Source organism: Natrix helvetica (genome assembly GCF_964273705.1).
Source record: "Natrix helvetica genome assembly, chromosome: 12".
Taxonomy (NCBI): domain Eukaryota; kingdom Metazoa; phylum Chordata; class Lepidosauria; order Squamata; family Natricidae; genus Natrix; species Natrix helvetica.
This window is the reverse complement of record NC_138556.1, coordinates 4,633,511-4,651,801: the sequence shown is the minus strand read 5'-3', so window position 1 is coordinate 4,651,801 and position 18,291 is coordinate 4,633,511. Positions and strand designations below refer to the sequence as shown.

General features: G+C 46.0%; 1 protein-coding gene across 1 annotated transcript in view; it reads right to left on the bottom strand.

Moving 5' to 3' along the window:
- Positions 1–736: 736 nt before the first annotated feature.
- LOC309398274 (protein FAM169B-like) overlaps positions 737–18,291 on the bottom strand; it is a 60,134-nt gene continuing 42,579 nt past the window's right edge. The window contains exons 6-9 of the mRNA XM_081965022.1: positions 11,745–11,927; positions 7,683–7,811; positions 3,284–3,351; positions 737–1,380 (exon numbers count right to left, since the gene is read on the bottom strand). Of these exons, the coding sequence (XP_081821148.1) occupies positions 1,171–1,380; positions 3,284–3,351; positions 7,683–7,811; positions 11,745–11,927 (590 nt within the window). The 3' untranslated portion in view covers positions 737–1,170. The remainder of the gene's footprint in view (positions 1,381–3,283; positions 3,352–7,682; positions 7,812–11,744; positions 11,928–18,291) is intronic.

The following is an 18,291-nucleotide window of genomic DNA, read 5'->3' as shown; positions in this document are numbered from 1 at the left end:
TTTTTATTTTTGTTTTATTTTTCTAGACTGTGTTTTTATAGTTTGTAAGCCGCCTAGAGTTGCTGTGAGCAAGTAGGCGGCTCTATAACATTTTTAAATAGATAAAATAAATGATGAGGAGGAAGTCTGCTGTGGCCCCTGCTGGGAAAGGAATTCTGGCTGGCAGGAGCCAGGAGGAGGTCCTTCCCCGCTGTGGCTCCTGGCCTTCGGAACGTCGCATCCCCAAGGTGAAATCAGCCCCCACCCTTCTGACCTTCTGCAGGAGCCTGGAGACCCAACTCTACCAGGTTGTTTGAGGGCCCAATGGGGGAACATCACATCGGAGGTGTTTGTTGAATTAAAACAGTGATGGCTAACTTTCTGTCACTGTGCAGTGAAAGGGCACGCGCGCACAGCCAGAGTGCAAGGCTCGTGTGAGCCCTCCATGACCTCCCCGTGACCCCCTCCCCCTACGCATGCATGCGTGACCCCCTGCATGAATGCATGACTCTCTCCCCACTCCAGGGAAGGATACTGCAAAATCCCCATTCCTTCCCACTCTGGGGCCAGCCAGAGGTGGCATTTGCCAGTTCTCCAAACTACTCAAAATTTCCGCTACCGGTTCTCCAGAACCTGTCAGAACCTGCTGAATTTCACCCCTGTTCTGGATGCTTTTCAAGGGAAGCCCCGTGTGGAGCATGTTGCAGTAATCAAGACGGGGGGTGACTAGGATATAAATGATCTTATGGTCATTGTAAGAACAATGCAATGCGTGTGCAACGTTGTCTCGTTCACGCTTTATAATGGCTCTGTTAAACAGGTTAACCAGCAAGGCGTAGAAAAATGTAGAGCAGTGATTCTCAAGAATCACTCGAGATATATGGACTTTGACTCCCAGAATTCCTCGCCTAGATTGGCTGGGGAATTCTGGGAGTTGAAGTCCACCTATCTTGAGTGATTCTTGAGAATCCCTGCTCTACATTTTCCTTCGCCTTGCTGTTGTGACAGTCAATCACTGGGGAATTCTAGGAGTTGAAGCCCACATCTCTTCAACTTGCCACGGAGGAGAAACAGTGGGCAAAGTCACATAAATATGCCAATCGATGAAGAAATACTCACTGGGGATTTCCTAACTTGCTACCCGATCCTCGGATTTCGTGTGTTTTCTCTTCCTTCTGCTGTTTACAAAAATTAGGACGTTGTCCTCAAATGCTTCGCAACGCTCCCTCCAGCTGGGTCTTCTCTGCTCGTTCTCTTCTTCAATTTTTTGGGTTCTTCAGCTTTCAACTCAACTTGAAGTTCATTGCTCTGAGAAGGAAGATCTGGGGCCCCTCTACGGTCACCAAGATGTGCCATGGGTTCGTCTGGCAGTGCTCCAAGATGTGGGATACAGCCAAGACTCTTAAAACAGAAGCAGAATAACAGAAGAATTATCAGAATAACTAACAGAACAGCTAACCGAATAACCGACAAAATAACATCGTTGGAAGTGACCTTGGAGATCTTCTAATCCAGGGGTGTCAAACTCAAGGCCCGAGGGCCGGATGCGGCACACAGGGTGCTTAGATCTGGCCCACAGGGCCACCCTGGAAACAGCAAAGGACTGGCCTGCGTAGCTTCTGCGAGTCAGGAAGGAGCTCCGTTTTCGCTGGCAGAGTTACAGGAGGCCTTCGCAGCCAAAAACGGAACTCGCAAGGGCCGTGTGCAACCCTCCCAAGCTCCATTTTCGCTGTCAGAGGGTTGCAAGAGCCTGTCCCAGCCTAAAATGGAGCTCAGGGGCCCGTTTTCACTGGCAGAGCCTTTCGGGCGATCACAGGTGCCCCCGACATGTGTGACGTCAACCTGGTTAAACATAACCCTGATGCAGCCCTCAATGAAATCGAGTTTGACACCCCTGTCCTAGTCAAGCAGGAGATCTGTACATTATCATGGACACAAATAATAGGAAAAAGTCTAACTGATGATTATTTTAATCCATGCAGAGCATGGTCTGGATGGGGCAGGGTACAAGAGAGGGTGGTCTTCATGAAGTTATCAAAAAAAATCTAATGCAATCCTAGGCTGCATCAATGGAGGGATAGTTTAAAGATCAGGTGAAGTATTAGCACCACTTTATAAGGCCTTGGTAAGACCATACTTGGAATATTATGGCCAATTCTGGTCACTGCAATGCAAAAAAAAGATGTTGAGACTCTGGAAAGTGTGCAGAGAAGAGCAACAAAGTTGATTAGGGTCTTGGAGAGGCTCAACTGCATGATGAACAATTGGGGGAACTAGATATGCCTAGCCTACGGAAAAGAAGGATTAGCAAGGACATGTCCTTCAAGGACTTGTGAGGCTGTCACAGACAAGAAATCTACTTATTCTCCAAAGCACCAGAAGGCAAGACAAGTTGGAAGCTAACCGAGCATGGGTTGAAGGAACTAGGCATGCAGGTCTAACAAAGAGAAGGCATGGGGGGGGGGGGTGTGACATAATAGCTATTTTTAAATGATACTTGAGGGGATGTCACATAGAAGATGGGGTCAACCTATTCTCCAAAGCACCTGAGAGCAGGACAAGAAGTAACAGGTGGGAGAATATGAAAGAGAGAACCAACCTAGAACTAAGGAAAACTTCCTAACAGTTAGAACAATCAACAAGTGGAACAACTTTTGTCTCTGCACCTCTGCACCTGACCGGAATTGGATGGGTGGAAGCTGCCAGCATGGCAGTGGAAGATTGGACCATGTGATGAATTTGTGGGTGTGGGGGCAGGATCTGGAACTGAGGAAAACCGGGAAGCTTGATTCGGGTTTTCCCAGATGTGCCAACATAATAACAATTGGAACGTTGAGCAATACTTTGCCTTGGACTCTGATTTACTTTTGGATGCTATTTGGAACCCTGACACCAAATAGGCCACCGCACCACTCACATTTTTTTACTTATTGATATATCAAATGTATACACCCACTCATCTCATTAAACAAGTGACTCTGAGTGGCATACAGCAAAGCTAAAATAAATAATAAATTCCAATAATAATAATTATTATTATTTTAAAAAACCATTTAGAACTATAAAAAGCCAAGGCTAAGAAGTAGAAATAGCATAAGAAACTCTGCCATGAAAGTGTCACCAAAGATGCTTTGCAACTGACCATTGCAATCAGTAGATAAAAAGAGCAGTTTTAACTGCAACAAATATTTTCACCCAGTCTTGACTAATCTAAGCACCCAGGAGGCATCTGTTCATCATCCTTCCAACTCTGATCCAATAGTCCGAAACACAGATTACACAAATACCAGTTTTATCAGCTCACTGTATTTATCCGGCCTTCCTCGACTTCATCGTCTTGACCCTTTGGCATGGGAGAACTTCGATCAGCATCTGGAAGAGACACTGTCAAGAGTTTGTTGCAGCAATCACATCCAGAAAGCACACACAGGTAACTAATTCAGCAGGATTCATTAACTTCTCCTTATATATAATATAACACATGAAGTAAATATACAATACCAAAGGCAGGTTCTTCCAATGTGGCAGAGAGTACAAGCAATCACAGGCAGAGGAGAGAACAGTTTCAGTTCAGTTCAGAGCAGCAGACTAGTTTTGAGTATAGCACAGACTCAGAGCTATAGAGCTAAGCTACACTCTGGCTCCTAGCTGTCTCTTTGTTGCTCACACAGCAAATATTGTTTCTGTTCCAAACAGCCCATATTGGCTGACCCAGTTGCTATGCCTATTCATTGGCTGGCTTTGTTGCCATGTCTCTGCCAAGTCATGAATTCTCTTACTCTGACCCGACATTCCTTGTCAGTAACTCTGGGAAGGTGCCTCGTAACTTTGAACAGTTGCTAAGAATTGTTCAGAATTACTGCTGTTCTCCTACCTGCTTAAGGCTTCAATCTCTGCCGAACTGCAATACTCATTGCAACAAGAAATCCAGATTCTAAATCAAGTCATTTAGGATCAGGGTGTCAACTCCCAGCATTGTCATAGTGAGAGAAGGGGGAGTGCATTTCACGCATACTGTCGGCTGAAGTCGGATCTCAGATTACTGCAGCAGGCTTGGGAGGGATGCATCTCATAGGGGAATGTGATTTACGACACAGACTGAGGGGAGGGAAGTGTCAGGGGTAAAGTTTAGCTATAAATCAAACAAAGTGTAGACCTGACTGCGAAAATATCTTGCCTAAGATGCTCCTACTAAATGACTAGTTTTGTACTGAAACTTGGCTCGATACTCATGAATCAATTAGGGCATTTTTAGGAAACCTTACACAGGGTGGATAAAAATCAACGATTTTTTTATTTAAATAAAAAAAGGATTTTTAAAAAAATTAAAATCATTTTTGAATCAAATTTATTTTACTAAAATGCTTTGGGAGTAAAAATCTATCTAAAGTTAGTTTTCTATTTAAGATACATTAATAATTTCATTCATTCAGCATGAAATGGAGCTTAGTTATGTAGCATGAGGCTGTATACTAGGCAAAAATACACACGTGTTTGGAAAAGATGATACAGCAATATATTGACTTGAAACCTGAAATATTCCTGTTGGGGATTTTACCAGAAACATATGGTAAAGAAAATGTGTATCTGATTATCCATGTAATAACAGCAGCTAACATTGTATTTGCACAAAACTGGAAAAGTGAAGAGATTCCTACAGAGGAGAATGTGATTAGAAAAATATTAGAATGTGCAGAAATGAACAGATTAATACTGGCAATTAAAGAGAAAGAACAAACTGATCATCATACTATATGGGAATCATTTTATCGATGGTTAGGGAATAAATATAGGAATTAGAAGTAAAAGTAGTTGTGTAAAATATAGAAAATGTATTAATAAAGTCAACATAGTTAAGAGAATTAAATAAATCAAGAAGAGGATTGTTATAGTATTAGGCATTTAAGGTATTGGTACTAAGCTAGGAACAGATTAAAGAATGAATATGATTGTAAATTTTAACTATTATTGCACAAAATATTTGTACCCAGACGACACACTGTTCAATGGAAGATGGATTGTTTATACTGAAATAAAATAAAAATTTCAGCAGGTCAGAGGAGGAGCAGCTAAGGGACAGAGATGACAGTTGCTCTTTAAAAATTATGATTTAAATCGAGTTGATTTAAATCAAGCCTCTTTCACTAGAGATTGAAGTCATGATTTAAATCGACTTGATTTAAATCAAATCCACCCTGTTTACGATTGCAAGCTGCAGATATTTCTCCTGGCCAGCTGTAGACTAGATCTGCCACTAGATGGCACTAGCGGTGCAACATAATATTCTGCATTTACATTAAGGGGTGTGGGGTAAAGGGAAGGTTTTCAAACAGCATAAAGAATAGTGTTTCCATCCCATAATATGCAATCAGTACGGCTTGGGCATGGAGATGTGGTTGCTCTGATCTCCTCCGAGACGCAAAGCAGGTCTCTTTTTGGTTTCTCTTGAGAAATTTTATGAAGCTTCAGCAAACGATAAATACTAAAAAGGCAGAAAGAGAAGAGTTAGCAAGAGCAGATTTCAAGTTCCCTGGAAATATCCAACAAGATAAACTAATTATTGCCTTGGCCGGCAGCAAGATATGGTTTTTATGTCTGCATGTGTGTCTTTTTAATCTCTTCCCTTGTATTATTGCTGTTGCTTTTTTTTAATGGGTTTCTTGTTTCAACAACAAATGGTTTTGTCAGAAGGCAAAAAGGGAAACGGTAAAAGATTTAAAATAAAATGAACGCAGTCCAAAATGGGAAGATTCTAAGGCAGGGGCGGGTCACTATGCCCTCCCCCCTTTGTAACCTGTGGACTTCAACTCCCAGAATTCCTGAGCGACTCGTGTTTAGGAATTCTGGGAGTTGAAATCCAGAGGTCATAGAGGTGTCACAGTTGCTCACCTCTGATCTAAAGACATCCCACAGGAGATCACTCTGGGAAATCCACTGACTCTTATAACAGATTAAAAACTGAGTTATCTGAATACGTCAGAAGGATATCCGACTCAAAAGATGGATTAATGTGTGATTAATACATTTAATAAATTAATGAATAAATTTAATAAATTAATCACAGAGATGGCCAGTTTGGTATGGGGTGTCGGGGTTCCAAGTAATAAACCCATACCAAGCAAAACACCGAGGTTGATGAATTCCTCAAAGAATAGCTTTATTGGATATATCATATTGGCACAGATCCGGTGAAAACCAACTCTGAAGGTTCCCACGGTTTTTACCTAATTAAAAGTTTTCCCTCAACCCCAAACAATCAGTCACATGGTCCAATCAAGGCACTGTCTGATGGTCTGGTGACATCACTCCTCCTTCCTCCCGCCCAAGAGAACGTCCTTGGTTCCCAAGAGAAAGTATTTTATTTTGGCTACAAAAACTCCAGCTATCTCTAATCCCCCCTCCTTCAGCTCCATTGTGGCAGCACTGAAGCTCCAAGATGGCTTCAGCCAAACCAGCTTCAGGGTTGACAGCAGGAGTTAAATTTGCCAAGGTTGACTCTAAAAACGGGCAATACTTTCGTCCAGGAACAAAAAGTTGAAGTGAAGTTTGTAAAGGCAAGTAAACCTCGCAGTTACGTGATGGAAAAAAGGAACTTTGCAAACAATCTTCACATTTAGGAGCTTCGCAGGTCTGTAAAGCCAAGGAAAGCTGAAGTCCGATCCAAAGCACAGGTGCGGTTTCACATAGCAACTGTTTTGCTTAATAACCAAATGGCCATTCCCAACTGGGCTCACTCAACAGGAACTACATTTAAGCTGATTCTTAGATAGATGTTTTACCCTTGGTGTTCTGATCTAGGCTTCCCAAGATCATGAAGCAAATTCCTCGTATCGATAAAACTTCTTTTATTTAGTTTAAAGTGAATTCCTCTCCAGCAAAGACCTGGCCAATAGTCTTTCAAGAGATTTCACAACTACAGACCTTTATCATGCTTGGAGAGCTGCCAGGCTGATACCTTCCAAACGCCACGCTGTAGCAGACAATACTTGGCAAGAAGTCGGCAACAGATCTTCACCTGAATGAAGTGAACTAATGGTTTTCTGCAAACTCCCCTCCCCTTTCGCTCCTCTTTATTCCCTATGGGAGGGATCATTCACCATCAACCTGTGGCTTTACTCCCAAGTGGACCCTTGTTCCTTAACTGTTCCCTTCTCCTGGCAGCTCTGCACATGCACACACTGGGAACAGGCTCCGTTTGTTGTTCTGCCCCACTGATATCCGAATGCAAAGGCAGCTGATAACTGTCAGACGGCACTGTCCCCATCTCTGCCTCCGATGCAGAGCCCTCATCAGAGCCTTCCCCAGACTCCAGAACTGGCCCATGTTCCTCCCCAACCTCCTCACTGTCAGAATCTGCCACCAGCTCCACTGGCCACTGGCGGGCCACAACACTTGGGAATGTAGTAAATGCAAGACTTGGTAGCTAAAGTTACTTTTTCATCACCATCGTAACTGCAAGCAATCACTAAACAAGGTAGTCACTAAGTGAGGATTCTTAGATTCTCTTTCTCGTTGCAAAAAGGACCAGAATCTGATCAGAGAGACAGATACGCAGCTACAGTGGTGCAAAAACACATCTGCCAATTTCCTAAAAAGTGATTTATTCCTCAGATGCTCTCAAGGAGACCCTCTGCCATTTTTATATTCAATTGTGAAGGATATAAATGAACAGGTGTATCAAATATCACGGTTCTTCAACTCACCTTTGGGCAAGCTTTGTTTCAGCTGGATTTTTAGCCAGATGTTAACACGCTGGCTCCAGTCTCCAGGTGCTTCCACTTCCCACAGCCGAGACTGCTCCTTTGGGTAGGTCTCCAAGAACTTTTGACAAACTAAGTAGGGAAGACAAAGAACAGGAAAAGTAATGATGTACTGTCATACCTCGGTGTTCGACTGTTTCAAAACTCATCAATTTCGGTATCTGATGCATTTTGAAGCAGAAATCTCGTCCCGGCGCTCGTCTTTCCCCTGGTAGTTGATATACAAGGAAGAAGATAGCTGCCTTGTGAATCACTACTTCTTTGAGCTGAAAGGAGCCACATGGTAAGTTGCACGGTTTTCTCAGTATCTGTCGGTTTGGGTTTTCATTGCGTTTTCCAGAACTAATTATTTAAAACTATGTAATGCCACTGACAACGTTGCTGCCCTACAAAGAAACCTCAACTATGTGTCAGAATAGTCAGACAATTGGCAACTCCAAATCTCAACCAACAAACGCTCTGTCCTACACATTGGCAATAAAAACCAGAACACCAAACACAAGTTGGGTGGAAACGACCTCGTAGACGACCTTCACTCTGTCAAGGACCTTGGAGTATTCATCTCAAATGATCTAAGTGCCAGAGCTCACTGTAAGAGCATTGCCAAAAAGGCATTAAGAATTATTAACCTAATTTTGCGAAGCTTCTTCTCCGGCAACATAGTACTGCTAACTAGGGCATACAAAACCTTTGCCAGACCAGTTCTCGAATACAGCTCGTCTGCCTGGAATCCACACTGTATTTTGGACATTAATACTATCGAGCGAGTCCAGAGGTATTTCATGAGACTAGTACTCTACTCCTCTGCTCACAATAGTAGAATCCCTTATGCTACCAGGCTCAACATTTTGGGCTTGGACAATGTGGAACTGCACCGCCTGTGGTCGGACCTAAGTATAATACACAAAATTGTCCGCTACAATGTCCTACCTGTCAATGACTACTTCAGCTTCAACCACAATAACACATGGACAAATGATACAAACTCAAGGTAAACTGCTCCAAACTCGACTGCAGAAGATACGACTTCAGCAACAGAGTGGTCAATGCCTGGAATGCTCTACCTGACTCTGTTGTTACATCCTCAAACCCCCACAGCTTCAACCTTAAACTGTCTACCGTGGACCTCGCCCCATTCCTAAGAGGTCTGTAAGGGGGCGTGCATAATGTGCTTATGCATGCCCCCTTACAGACCTCTTAGGAATGGGGTGAGATCCACAGAAGACAGGGGACCTCCAGGGTCCCTTCCAACTCTGTCGTTCTGTTCTTCTTCTTGCCGTGAACTCGCTATGTTCCAACAATCATTTAGGAGAAAACAGCAGGAAGAAACTATCATTTTCTGGGTGGAACTGACCCTTTAACACCACAACTTGCATGTTTTATTTCATTTCATTTAATATCTGAGCCTGTGAAGCAGCCTTAAGAATGTGATCTGATGAATGTCAGCCTGGGACATCTAAGCATTCCTGCGTAACATTTACCAACTACATTTGGAAGCAGTGAAAACTCCTGTCTGGAAGCTTTGATTTATGGCTTCCGGTCAACCCACAATTTTTCTTCACACAGCGTCTGCCCCCCCCCCCCTTTTCTTAAAAAAGAGAAAAGGAAAAAGGCATTTATCGGAGTAGACACTGCACAGCTGTTTATAAGGAGAAGAGCTTCCAACAGCATGACTAATGACAGAGATTATTCCAACAAAAATAAGTTAAGAAAGATTTGCATTGGCTTAATTGAAGACAGCACTGGAAATTTCATGCTTTTAGGAATGAACGCCATCTTCATTATCGATCGGCGGCATTCAAAATGTAGACCTCGACTTACAACTGGTCACTTAGCAACCATTTGAAGTTACTATGGTCCCCCGAAAGGGACTAATTCTGAAGTTCTGGACGCCATGGTCAAGTGGCCACATTTCAGACACTCAGCAACCAGGCAAAATGTAGAGCTGTTTTGCCACATTCCGCATTGATGACTCTTGGCATGGTGGCTAGAATGCAGTATTGCAAGCTAATTCTGCTGATTGCCAGCAGTTCGATTCTGATTGGCTCAAGGTTGACTCAGCCTTCCATCCTTCCCAGATGGGTAAAATGAGGACCCAGATGGTTGGGGGACAATATACTGACTCTGTAAACCACTTAAGAGAGGGCTGTAAAGCACTGTGAAGCGGTATATAAGTCTAAGTGCTATTGCTATTGCATTCTATTCTATATTCTATTCTGTTCTATTCTATTCAATTCTATTTTCTATTCTGCTGTCTATTCTATTTTCTATTCTGTTTTCTATTCTATTCTATTCTATTCTATTCTATATTCTGCTCTGCTCTGCTCTGTTCTATTCTATTCTATTTTCTATTCTATTCTATTCTGTATTCTGCTCTGTTCTATTCTGTATTCTGCTCTGCTCTGTTCTATTCTATTCCATTTTCTACTCTATTCTTTCATTAGTCTATTCATTCGTTAGTCTATTCTAGTCTGCTGCATGGTAGTGTAGGGGTTAGAATGCAGCATTGCAGGTTAATTCTGCTGATTGCCAGCAGTTCGATTCTGATTGGCTCAAGGTTGACTCAGCCTTCCATCCTTCCCAGATGGGTAAAATGAGGACCCAGATTGTTGCGGACAATATGCTGACTCTGTAAACCGCTTAGAGAGGGCTGTAAAGTACTGTGAAGCGGTATATAGTGTAGGTGCTACTCTACTATTTATGCTGTTTTTGCCAAAAGCTTTTTTGTTTTTTTTTTACTTTTGGTTTTCTGCAAAAATATTCTTTGAGTAACGAACAATGGGCATTCTCATTACGGTCGTAATTCAAGGACTCCCCATCCTCCAATTCTTGGAGTCCGCACTCTGCAATAAATGGCATATCAAGGTAAGAATTCTTAGCCACCCCAAGAGGTAACCGACTGCTTACAAGGACACTAGAATATAAGATCATAGGGCTGGAAGGGATCTTGGAGGTCTTCTAGTCCAACCCCTTGCTCAAGGCAGGAGACCTTAGATGTGTCTCTAAACCAATGTTTCTCAAACTCTGACAACTTGACGCTATGAGGACTTCAACACCTCTTCAAGTTGCCACTTTTGAGAAACCCTTCTCTAAACCTTGAAATTGAGTGTTTCCATGTGGTAGAAATCATTTCAGTCATAATGTCAAGGTTCCAAGTAATATACCCTGAGTTCCAAATATCATGCAGAATTAAATCAGAGTCCAAGGCAGAGCTATCCTTAAAGTCCCAATTTAATAAGACAGACATGTTGGCAACAAACTGTAGAATCCCAAATCTAAAAGCTTCCTGGGATTCCACCCAGTTGAAAGTTCATGATCTTATCCCCACACCCATAAATCCATCGCATGGTCCAATCTTCTTCAGTGCCAGACCCATCTAGTTCCAGTCAGATGCAGAGGTGCAGAGACAAAAGATGACCTTGGGCTTCTAGAAAGGAATGACAACAACACATTCCACAATTCTACTCCTTTCTATTCCCCCTCCCAATTACTACACTAATGAAACAGCATAATGGAAATAATAGAGAGGGTGGCAGGCCAAAGTTCCTAAAAAGGAATATAACTGCAGGCCTGACAGCTGACCCATAAAAAGTAAGTTTTTACAGGTTTTCCATTAGTTCTATGCTGTAAAAGTACATTAGGGGGGGAAAAACCTAGTTAAGTTTGAATGTGGGGCTTGAAGCTAAATATTGCATTGTTGGATGCTCTTCTTTTAAGGTGTACGCAAACCAGCAATGTTAGCTTGTTTGCCCCAAAACACAGTGATTTTGCCCCTAAATTTTGCTGGATCTTCACAGACAGCGAACAGGATTTGGGAATGGCATAGGAGGCCTGTATGCTGCCCACAGAGGCTTACTCTGGCAAAATGCTATCTCTGTTGATTTCTTTCCCAGCCCTTCCTCAAAATGCCAAATATTTATTTTGGGGCTGTTTGCTATGATTCTTGCCTACCGTGGATTTGTAATCTTTAAAATCTCCTCCTTTTCTTGAACCCTCAAACTTTACCTTTCTCCATTTCAGCCGAGATAGGATAGCTGAGTCCCAAGGCATCCTCCGAGGGGAAAGACTGACAGAAGTCCTGAAGCATCTCCATCCCGAGTCCACGTCTTCTAAACTTCTTTCGTACGAACATGGTGTCCAGAACTGGGAGCATGTAATATTGGCTGGTGTGTCCTCCACACAAATTTCCTGCACGGGGAGGACAAAACAACTCAGAAAAGGAACTTGTGAACAATGTCTTACTCCACAAATCTCCTTCTCACCGCTGAAATCCGTGGCCTGCCTTTGGGGACTGTCTCATTTGTTCTTCAAGAGAGGTTTTGGGTCATCTCTTGCCTGATCAAAAGTTCTGGAGAACTTCAAAGGATTTCCCCTCCACGGAGAACAAGAACCAATGGATAGAAGCTTGGCAGAGGATGATCAAATGTGAAATAAGGTAAAGGTAAAAGTTCCCCTCAAACATATGTGCTAGCCATTCCCGACTCCAGGGGACGGTGCTTATCTCCGTTTCAAAGCTGAAGAGCCAGCGCTGACCAAAGATGTCTTCGTGGTCATGTGGCCAGCATGACTCAACACTGAAAGTGCACGGAACGCTGTTCCCTTCCCATCAAAGGTGGTCCCTATTTTTTTCTACTTGCATTTTTTACGTGCTTTCGAACTGCTAGGTTGGCAGAAGCTGGGACAAGTAACGGGAGCTCACTCCATTACGTGGCACTAGGGATTCGAACTGCCGACCTTTCTGGTTGACAAGCTCAGCGTCTTAGCCACTGAGCCACCGTGTCCCTAAAATGTGAAATATGGAGGCATAAATTGGACCTATTAAGCAGTGGAAGAGACTGTATCTTGCTTTTATTTATTTATCCACCCAAATCCAGTTAGTCTTGACTTCTGACAAATCTTTGGACAAACCCAGATAGGTTTTTGGCCTATTTCCAGAAGTGCTTTGTCCTTGTCTTCTTCCTAGGGCTGAGAGTGAGTGACCGGCCTAAAGCAGGACAAGAAGCTATGTTTTAATCAGTGGAACAGAAGTTGCCTCCAGAAGTTGTGAATGCCCCAACACTGGAAGTCTTTAAGAAGATGTTGGATAACCACTTGTCTGAAGTAGTGTAGGGATTCCTGCCTAGGCAGGGGGTTGGACTAGAAGACCTCCAAGGTCCCTTCCGACTCTGTTATTATATTGTATTGTATTTTCTGGCTCCTCATCCAGCACTTCAACTACTAACCCAAAGTAATTCTTGATTTATCACTTTAGGTCTGTGTTTCTCAACCTCAATATAGGTAGTCCTTGACATACAACCACCATTGAGCCTAACATTTATATTGTTAAGCGAGACATTTGTTAAGTGGATTCTGCTCCGTTTTACGAACCTTCCCGCCACCATTGTTAAGTGAATCACTGTGGTGGTTAAAGTTAGTAACTCGGTTGTTAAGTGAATCAGGCTTCCCCATTGATTTTGCTCGTCAGAAGGTCACAAAAGGGGATCGCTTAACCCCAGGACTCTGTAACCGTCATAAATATGAGTCAGTTGCCAGGTGTCTGAATTCTTATCATGGGGATGCCGCAAAGGTTGTAACTGTGAAAAATGGTCATAAGTTGCTTTTTTCAGTGCTGTTGTAACTGTGAACAGTCGCTAAATGAATTGTTGTAAACCAAGGACTACCCGTAACCTTAAGAGGCATGGCCCAGAATTCCTCATGCTGCATGCTGGCTGGGGGTTTCTGGGAGTTGAAGTCCACACATCTTAAAGTTGCTGAAGTTGGAGTAACACTGCTGTAGATTTAAACAATACAGTTAAAAGACGAACAGCAGCAAATGCAAGCATTACTACTGCTGTTCGTCTTTTAGCTGTACGGTTTAACTTATTAAAATGAACTAATTGTTTTAAACTGCTGAAAATGTTCAAACAAAGATTGGACAGTCATTTGCCTTGGATGGTATCAGGATTCTTCCTACAGGCAGGGTATTGGAGTAGAAGACTGTTAGAGTCTTCTAACTGGTGGGGGGGGGAGGGAAAAGGACATCTCAACAGAGGGTTGCCCTATTACAACGGTCGCGGCAGTGGTGGGTTCCTGCTGGATCGCACCGGATCGCGCGCGCTCCCTTTCAGCGCTCCACCTGGCTCGCGCGCTCCCTTTCAGCGCTCCACCTGGCTCACGCGCTCCCTTTCAGCGCTACACCTGGCTCGCACGCTCCCTTCCGGCGCTAAAGCCGGAAGTACAGTCTTGCCCCGGCCCTGGCGAAGCAACGACGCCTGCCTGCGCTCCACCAGCTCGGCTGGGAACGGAGATGTTTCCTCAGCGGAGGAAACATCTCCGTTCCCAGCCGAGCTGGTGGAGCGCAGGCAGGCGTCGTTGCTTCGCCAGGGCCGGGCAAAACTGTGCTTCCGGCTTTAGCGCCGGAAGGGAGCACGCGAGCCAGGTGTAGCGCTGAAAGGGAGCGCGCGAGCCAGGTGGAGCGCTGAAAGGGAGCGCGCGAGCCAGGTGGAGCGCTGAAAGGGAGCGCGCGAGCCAGGTGGAGCGCTGAAAGGGAGCGCGCGCGATCCGGTGCGATCCGGCAGGAACCCACCACTGGGTCGCGGGGAGGGGTGGATGCGAGGACAGGAGAAGATCGCAAGGTCGGTTGGGAGACCGTGGCTGTTGGATACGCCCGGTCGTTTGCACCAACCCCCGCAGCCCAGGTGGCCAGGAACTACAGAGCCAGGGCCTGAGGCTGATGCTTTGCAATGCTAGGTCCGTGACCAACAAGGCCCCCCTCATTAGTGAGTTGATCTCAGAGGGGGAGCTGGACCTTGCAGGGATAACGGAGACCTGGCTGGGCCACGAGGGCGGTTTACCCCTCGTGGAAATGTGCCCACCGGGTTTCCGTGCATTCCATCAGCCCCGGGCCCTGGGTAAGGGTGGTGGGGTGGCGGTAGTTATACGGGAAGCCTTGGAGCCGAGGGAGTTCACTGTACCTCAGATACCCGGGTGTGAGTCCCTTGGTGTGAAATGGGGCCCAGGGAGGCAGTGGGGTCTGCTGATTGTATACTTGGCTCCTCACTATACATCAGCAGCCCTGCCCGAGCTCCTCGAGCTGATCTCAGAAACGGCAGTTGAGATCCCCAAACTTGTGGTTATGAGGGATTTCAACTAGCCGTCGACAGGGGAAGCATCCGAGGTAGCTCGGGAGTTCATGGCTTCCATGACAGCCATGGACCTGACCCAATTAATTCAGGGCCCCACACACGAGGGTGGCCACACACTGGACCTTGTTTTTGTATCTGAGCAGTGGACGAGTGATCTGGGAATAGGGGATTTGGTCATTACCCCCCTGTCATGGTCAGATCACTCATCTCTCCGGCTGGACTTCCCTGGCGCTACCCCCCACCGCGAGGAGGCGGAACCAGACTGTCCAAGTTGGTACCGCCCCAGGCGCCTGATGGAACCGGATAGATTCCAGACGGAGCTTGGGCCACTTCCTGTAGCCATGACCCGCTTTCGGTCGGAGGACCTAGTGGCCGCCTGGAATAGGGCGGCCGCTGGGGCCTTGGACCGGGTTGCGCCTTTGCGACCTCTCCTACGGCAACGACCCACCCGGGCTCCTTGGTTTGCCAAGGAGCTGAGGGTGATGAAGCGCCATAGGAGACGACTAGAGAGCAGGTGGAGGTCCTCGCGCTCCGAATCTGATCGAACACAGGTAAGAGCCTATTCACGGACCTACCTTGTGGCATTAAGAGCGGCCAAACGTAGACACTGTGCCGCTCTTATTGCGTCCGCCGATAACCGCCCTGCCGCCCTGTTTCGGGTAACCCGCTCCCTCTTATCACAGAGGACGCGGGAAGCCCCTTTGCAGGGCAGAGCAGAGGAGTTTGGGGAATATCTGCAGGACAAAATCGCTCAGATGACAGCGGGCGACACCTAGGAGTAGGTCCTTCTCTGTGATGGGCCCAACCCTCTGGAATGACCTCCCCCCTGACATTCGAACTACCACCGACCTCCGTTCCTTCCGTCAAAAGTTAAAGACTCACCTATTTCAATCAGCTGGCCTGGCACTCTCTTAGTTTTATCTCCCGGGGATTTATTTTAATGGGGTTTGGGTTTTTAATTGGGGATGTTTTTTAGGGTTTTAGAATATATTTATTTCTTGTACAGCCTATCTCCTCCATCCAAATGCATTTAAGTGTTTTATGATTGTATTTTTATCTGCATTGACTGTACACCGCCCCGAGTCCCTTCTTGGGAGAGGGGGCGGTCTAGAAATCCAAGAAATAAATAAAATAAATAAATAAAAGATCCGGAGCGGATGGGCCCCCTTCAGTGGACCAGAGGAGCCGTCAACAGTGAGTCTTGTGAGACCATTCTGGGAGGAGTTTGATTCTGTTGCCCCCGAGGATTTGGACAGGCTACGTGGACGGCTGCGACCCACCACATGTTTAATGGACCCGTGTCCCTCCTGGCTGGTACTGGCATCCTGGGAAGTGACACGAGGCTGGCTCCTGGGCCTGGTGAACGCCTCCTTTGGTGTGGGGTCCTTACCAACCGCCTTGAAAAAAGCGGTGGTGAGGCCCTTACTCAAGAGGCCTTCCCTTGACCCGATGGAGCTAGCTAATTATCGTCCAGTCTCCAACCTTCCCTTCCTAGCGAAGGTTGTAGAGAATGTGGTGGCACAGCAGTTCCCGCGACACCTTGACGAATCCGAATATCTAGACCCACGCCAGTCCGGCTTCCGACCCGGGCACAGCACGTAGACGGCCTTGGTCACGTTGGTTGATGATCTCTGGAGGGCCAGAGATAGGGGTTGTTCCTCTATCCTGGTCCTATTAGATCTGTCAGCGGCTTTTGATACCATCAACCATGGTATCCTATTGCGCCGGCTGGAGGGGATGGGAGTTGGAGGCACCGTTTTGCAGTGGTTCGGCTCCTACCTCTCCGACCAGACGCAATGTGTGTTGGCAGGGGGGCAGAGGTCGACCCTGAGGCCACTCACTTGTGGGGTGCCACAGGGGTCGGTCCTCTCGCCCCTTCTATTCAACGCATATGTGAAGCAACTGGGGGAGATCATCCGTGGTTTTGGGGTCGAATGTCATCTGTACGCTGATGATACTCAGCTGTACATTTCCACCCCAAACCACCCCAACGAGGCTGTCGAAATGATGTCCCGGTGTTTGGAAGCCGTCGGGGTCTGGATGGGGGACAACAGACTCAAGCTCAACCCCTCCAAGACTGAGTGGCTGTGGTTACCGGCACCTCAGTTCAACCAGTTGACACCATCACTGGCCATAGGGGGCAAGCAATTGCCCCCTGTGGAACGGGCACGCAATTTGGGCGTCCTCCTAGATGCCCGGCTGTCGATGGACGACCATGTGGCAGCCGTGGCAAGGGGGGCGTTCCACCAGGTTCGCCTGGTGCGCCAATTGCGCCCCCTACTGGACCGGGATGCCCTACGCACGGTCACTCATGCGCTGGTGACGTCTCGTCTGGACTACTGCAATGCCCTCTACATGGGGCTTCCCCTGGGATGCGCCCAAAGACTACAGCTAGTTCAGAATGCAGCCGCGCGGGCCATCACGGGGAGTACCAGGTACTCCCACATAACACCTCTCCTGCGCGAGCTGCACTGGCTGCCTGTGGTTTTGGTGCGTTTCAAGGTGTTGATCACCATCTTTAAAGCGCTCCATGGCACAGGACCTAGCTACCTGCGGGATCGCATCCTACCGCATACATCCCTGCGACCAATTCGTTCTCACAGGGAGGGACTCCTCCGGGTGCCGTCCACCAAGCAATGTCAACGGGCGGCGCCTAGGAGTAGAGCCTTCTCTGTGATGGGCCCAACCCTCTGGAATGACCTCCCCCCCGACATCAGAACTACCACCGACTTCCGCTCCTTCCAACAAAAACTAAAGACTCACCTGTTTCGATTAGCCGGCCTGGCCCACTCATAGTTTTATCTTACCTCCTGGCAGATATTTTAATTGGGGAATTTTATGGGTAATTATTTTAAATTCAATTTTTTGGGGTATTTTTAGGGGTTGTTTTTAAATACTGCTCTTAATACTTTACTTGATGGTACAGTTTCATATAGCCTCCTCTATTTATGTATTTATGTATTTATTGATATGCATCCTATTTGTGTTTTAGCCTGACTGTACACCGCCCCGAGTCCCTTTTGGGAGAGGGGGCGGTCTAGAAATACGAAATAAAGTAAAGAGTAGAAGGTGTTACGCATTTCATAGAGAATCACATAGTTTGGAAGGGACCTTGAAGGTCTTCTAGTCTAACTCCCTGCTGAAGGCAGGAAACCTTATACTATACCATTTCAGACAGGGGGCTGTCCAGCCTCCTCTTAAAAGCGCTCAAGTCATTAAGTGAATGCTGCGGTTGCTAAGCGAACCAATGGTTTGCTATGGGTGTCTTTATGCTGAAAAGCAAAACCAAGAACGCCAAAACCACTTTTTGGAAAAGCCACCGTAAAACGTGGTCACTCAACTGCAGGATGTTGCATAAATCCTTTCCATTCCCCACCAGCTAGAAGCGAAGAAGCTTCTTGGAGGAAAAGTGAACATCTTCAAGAATA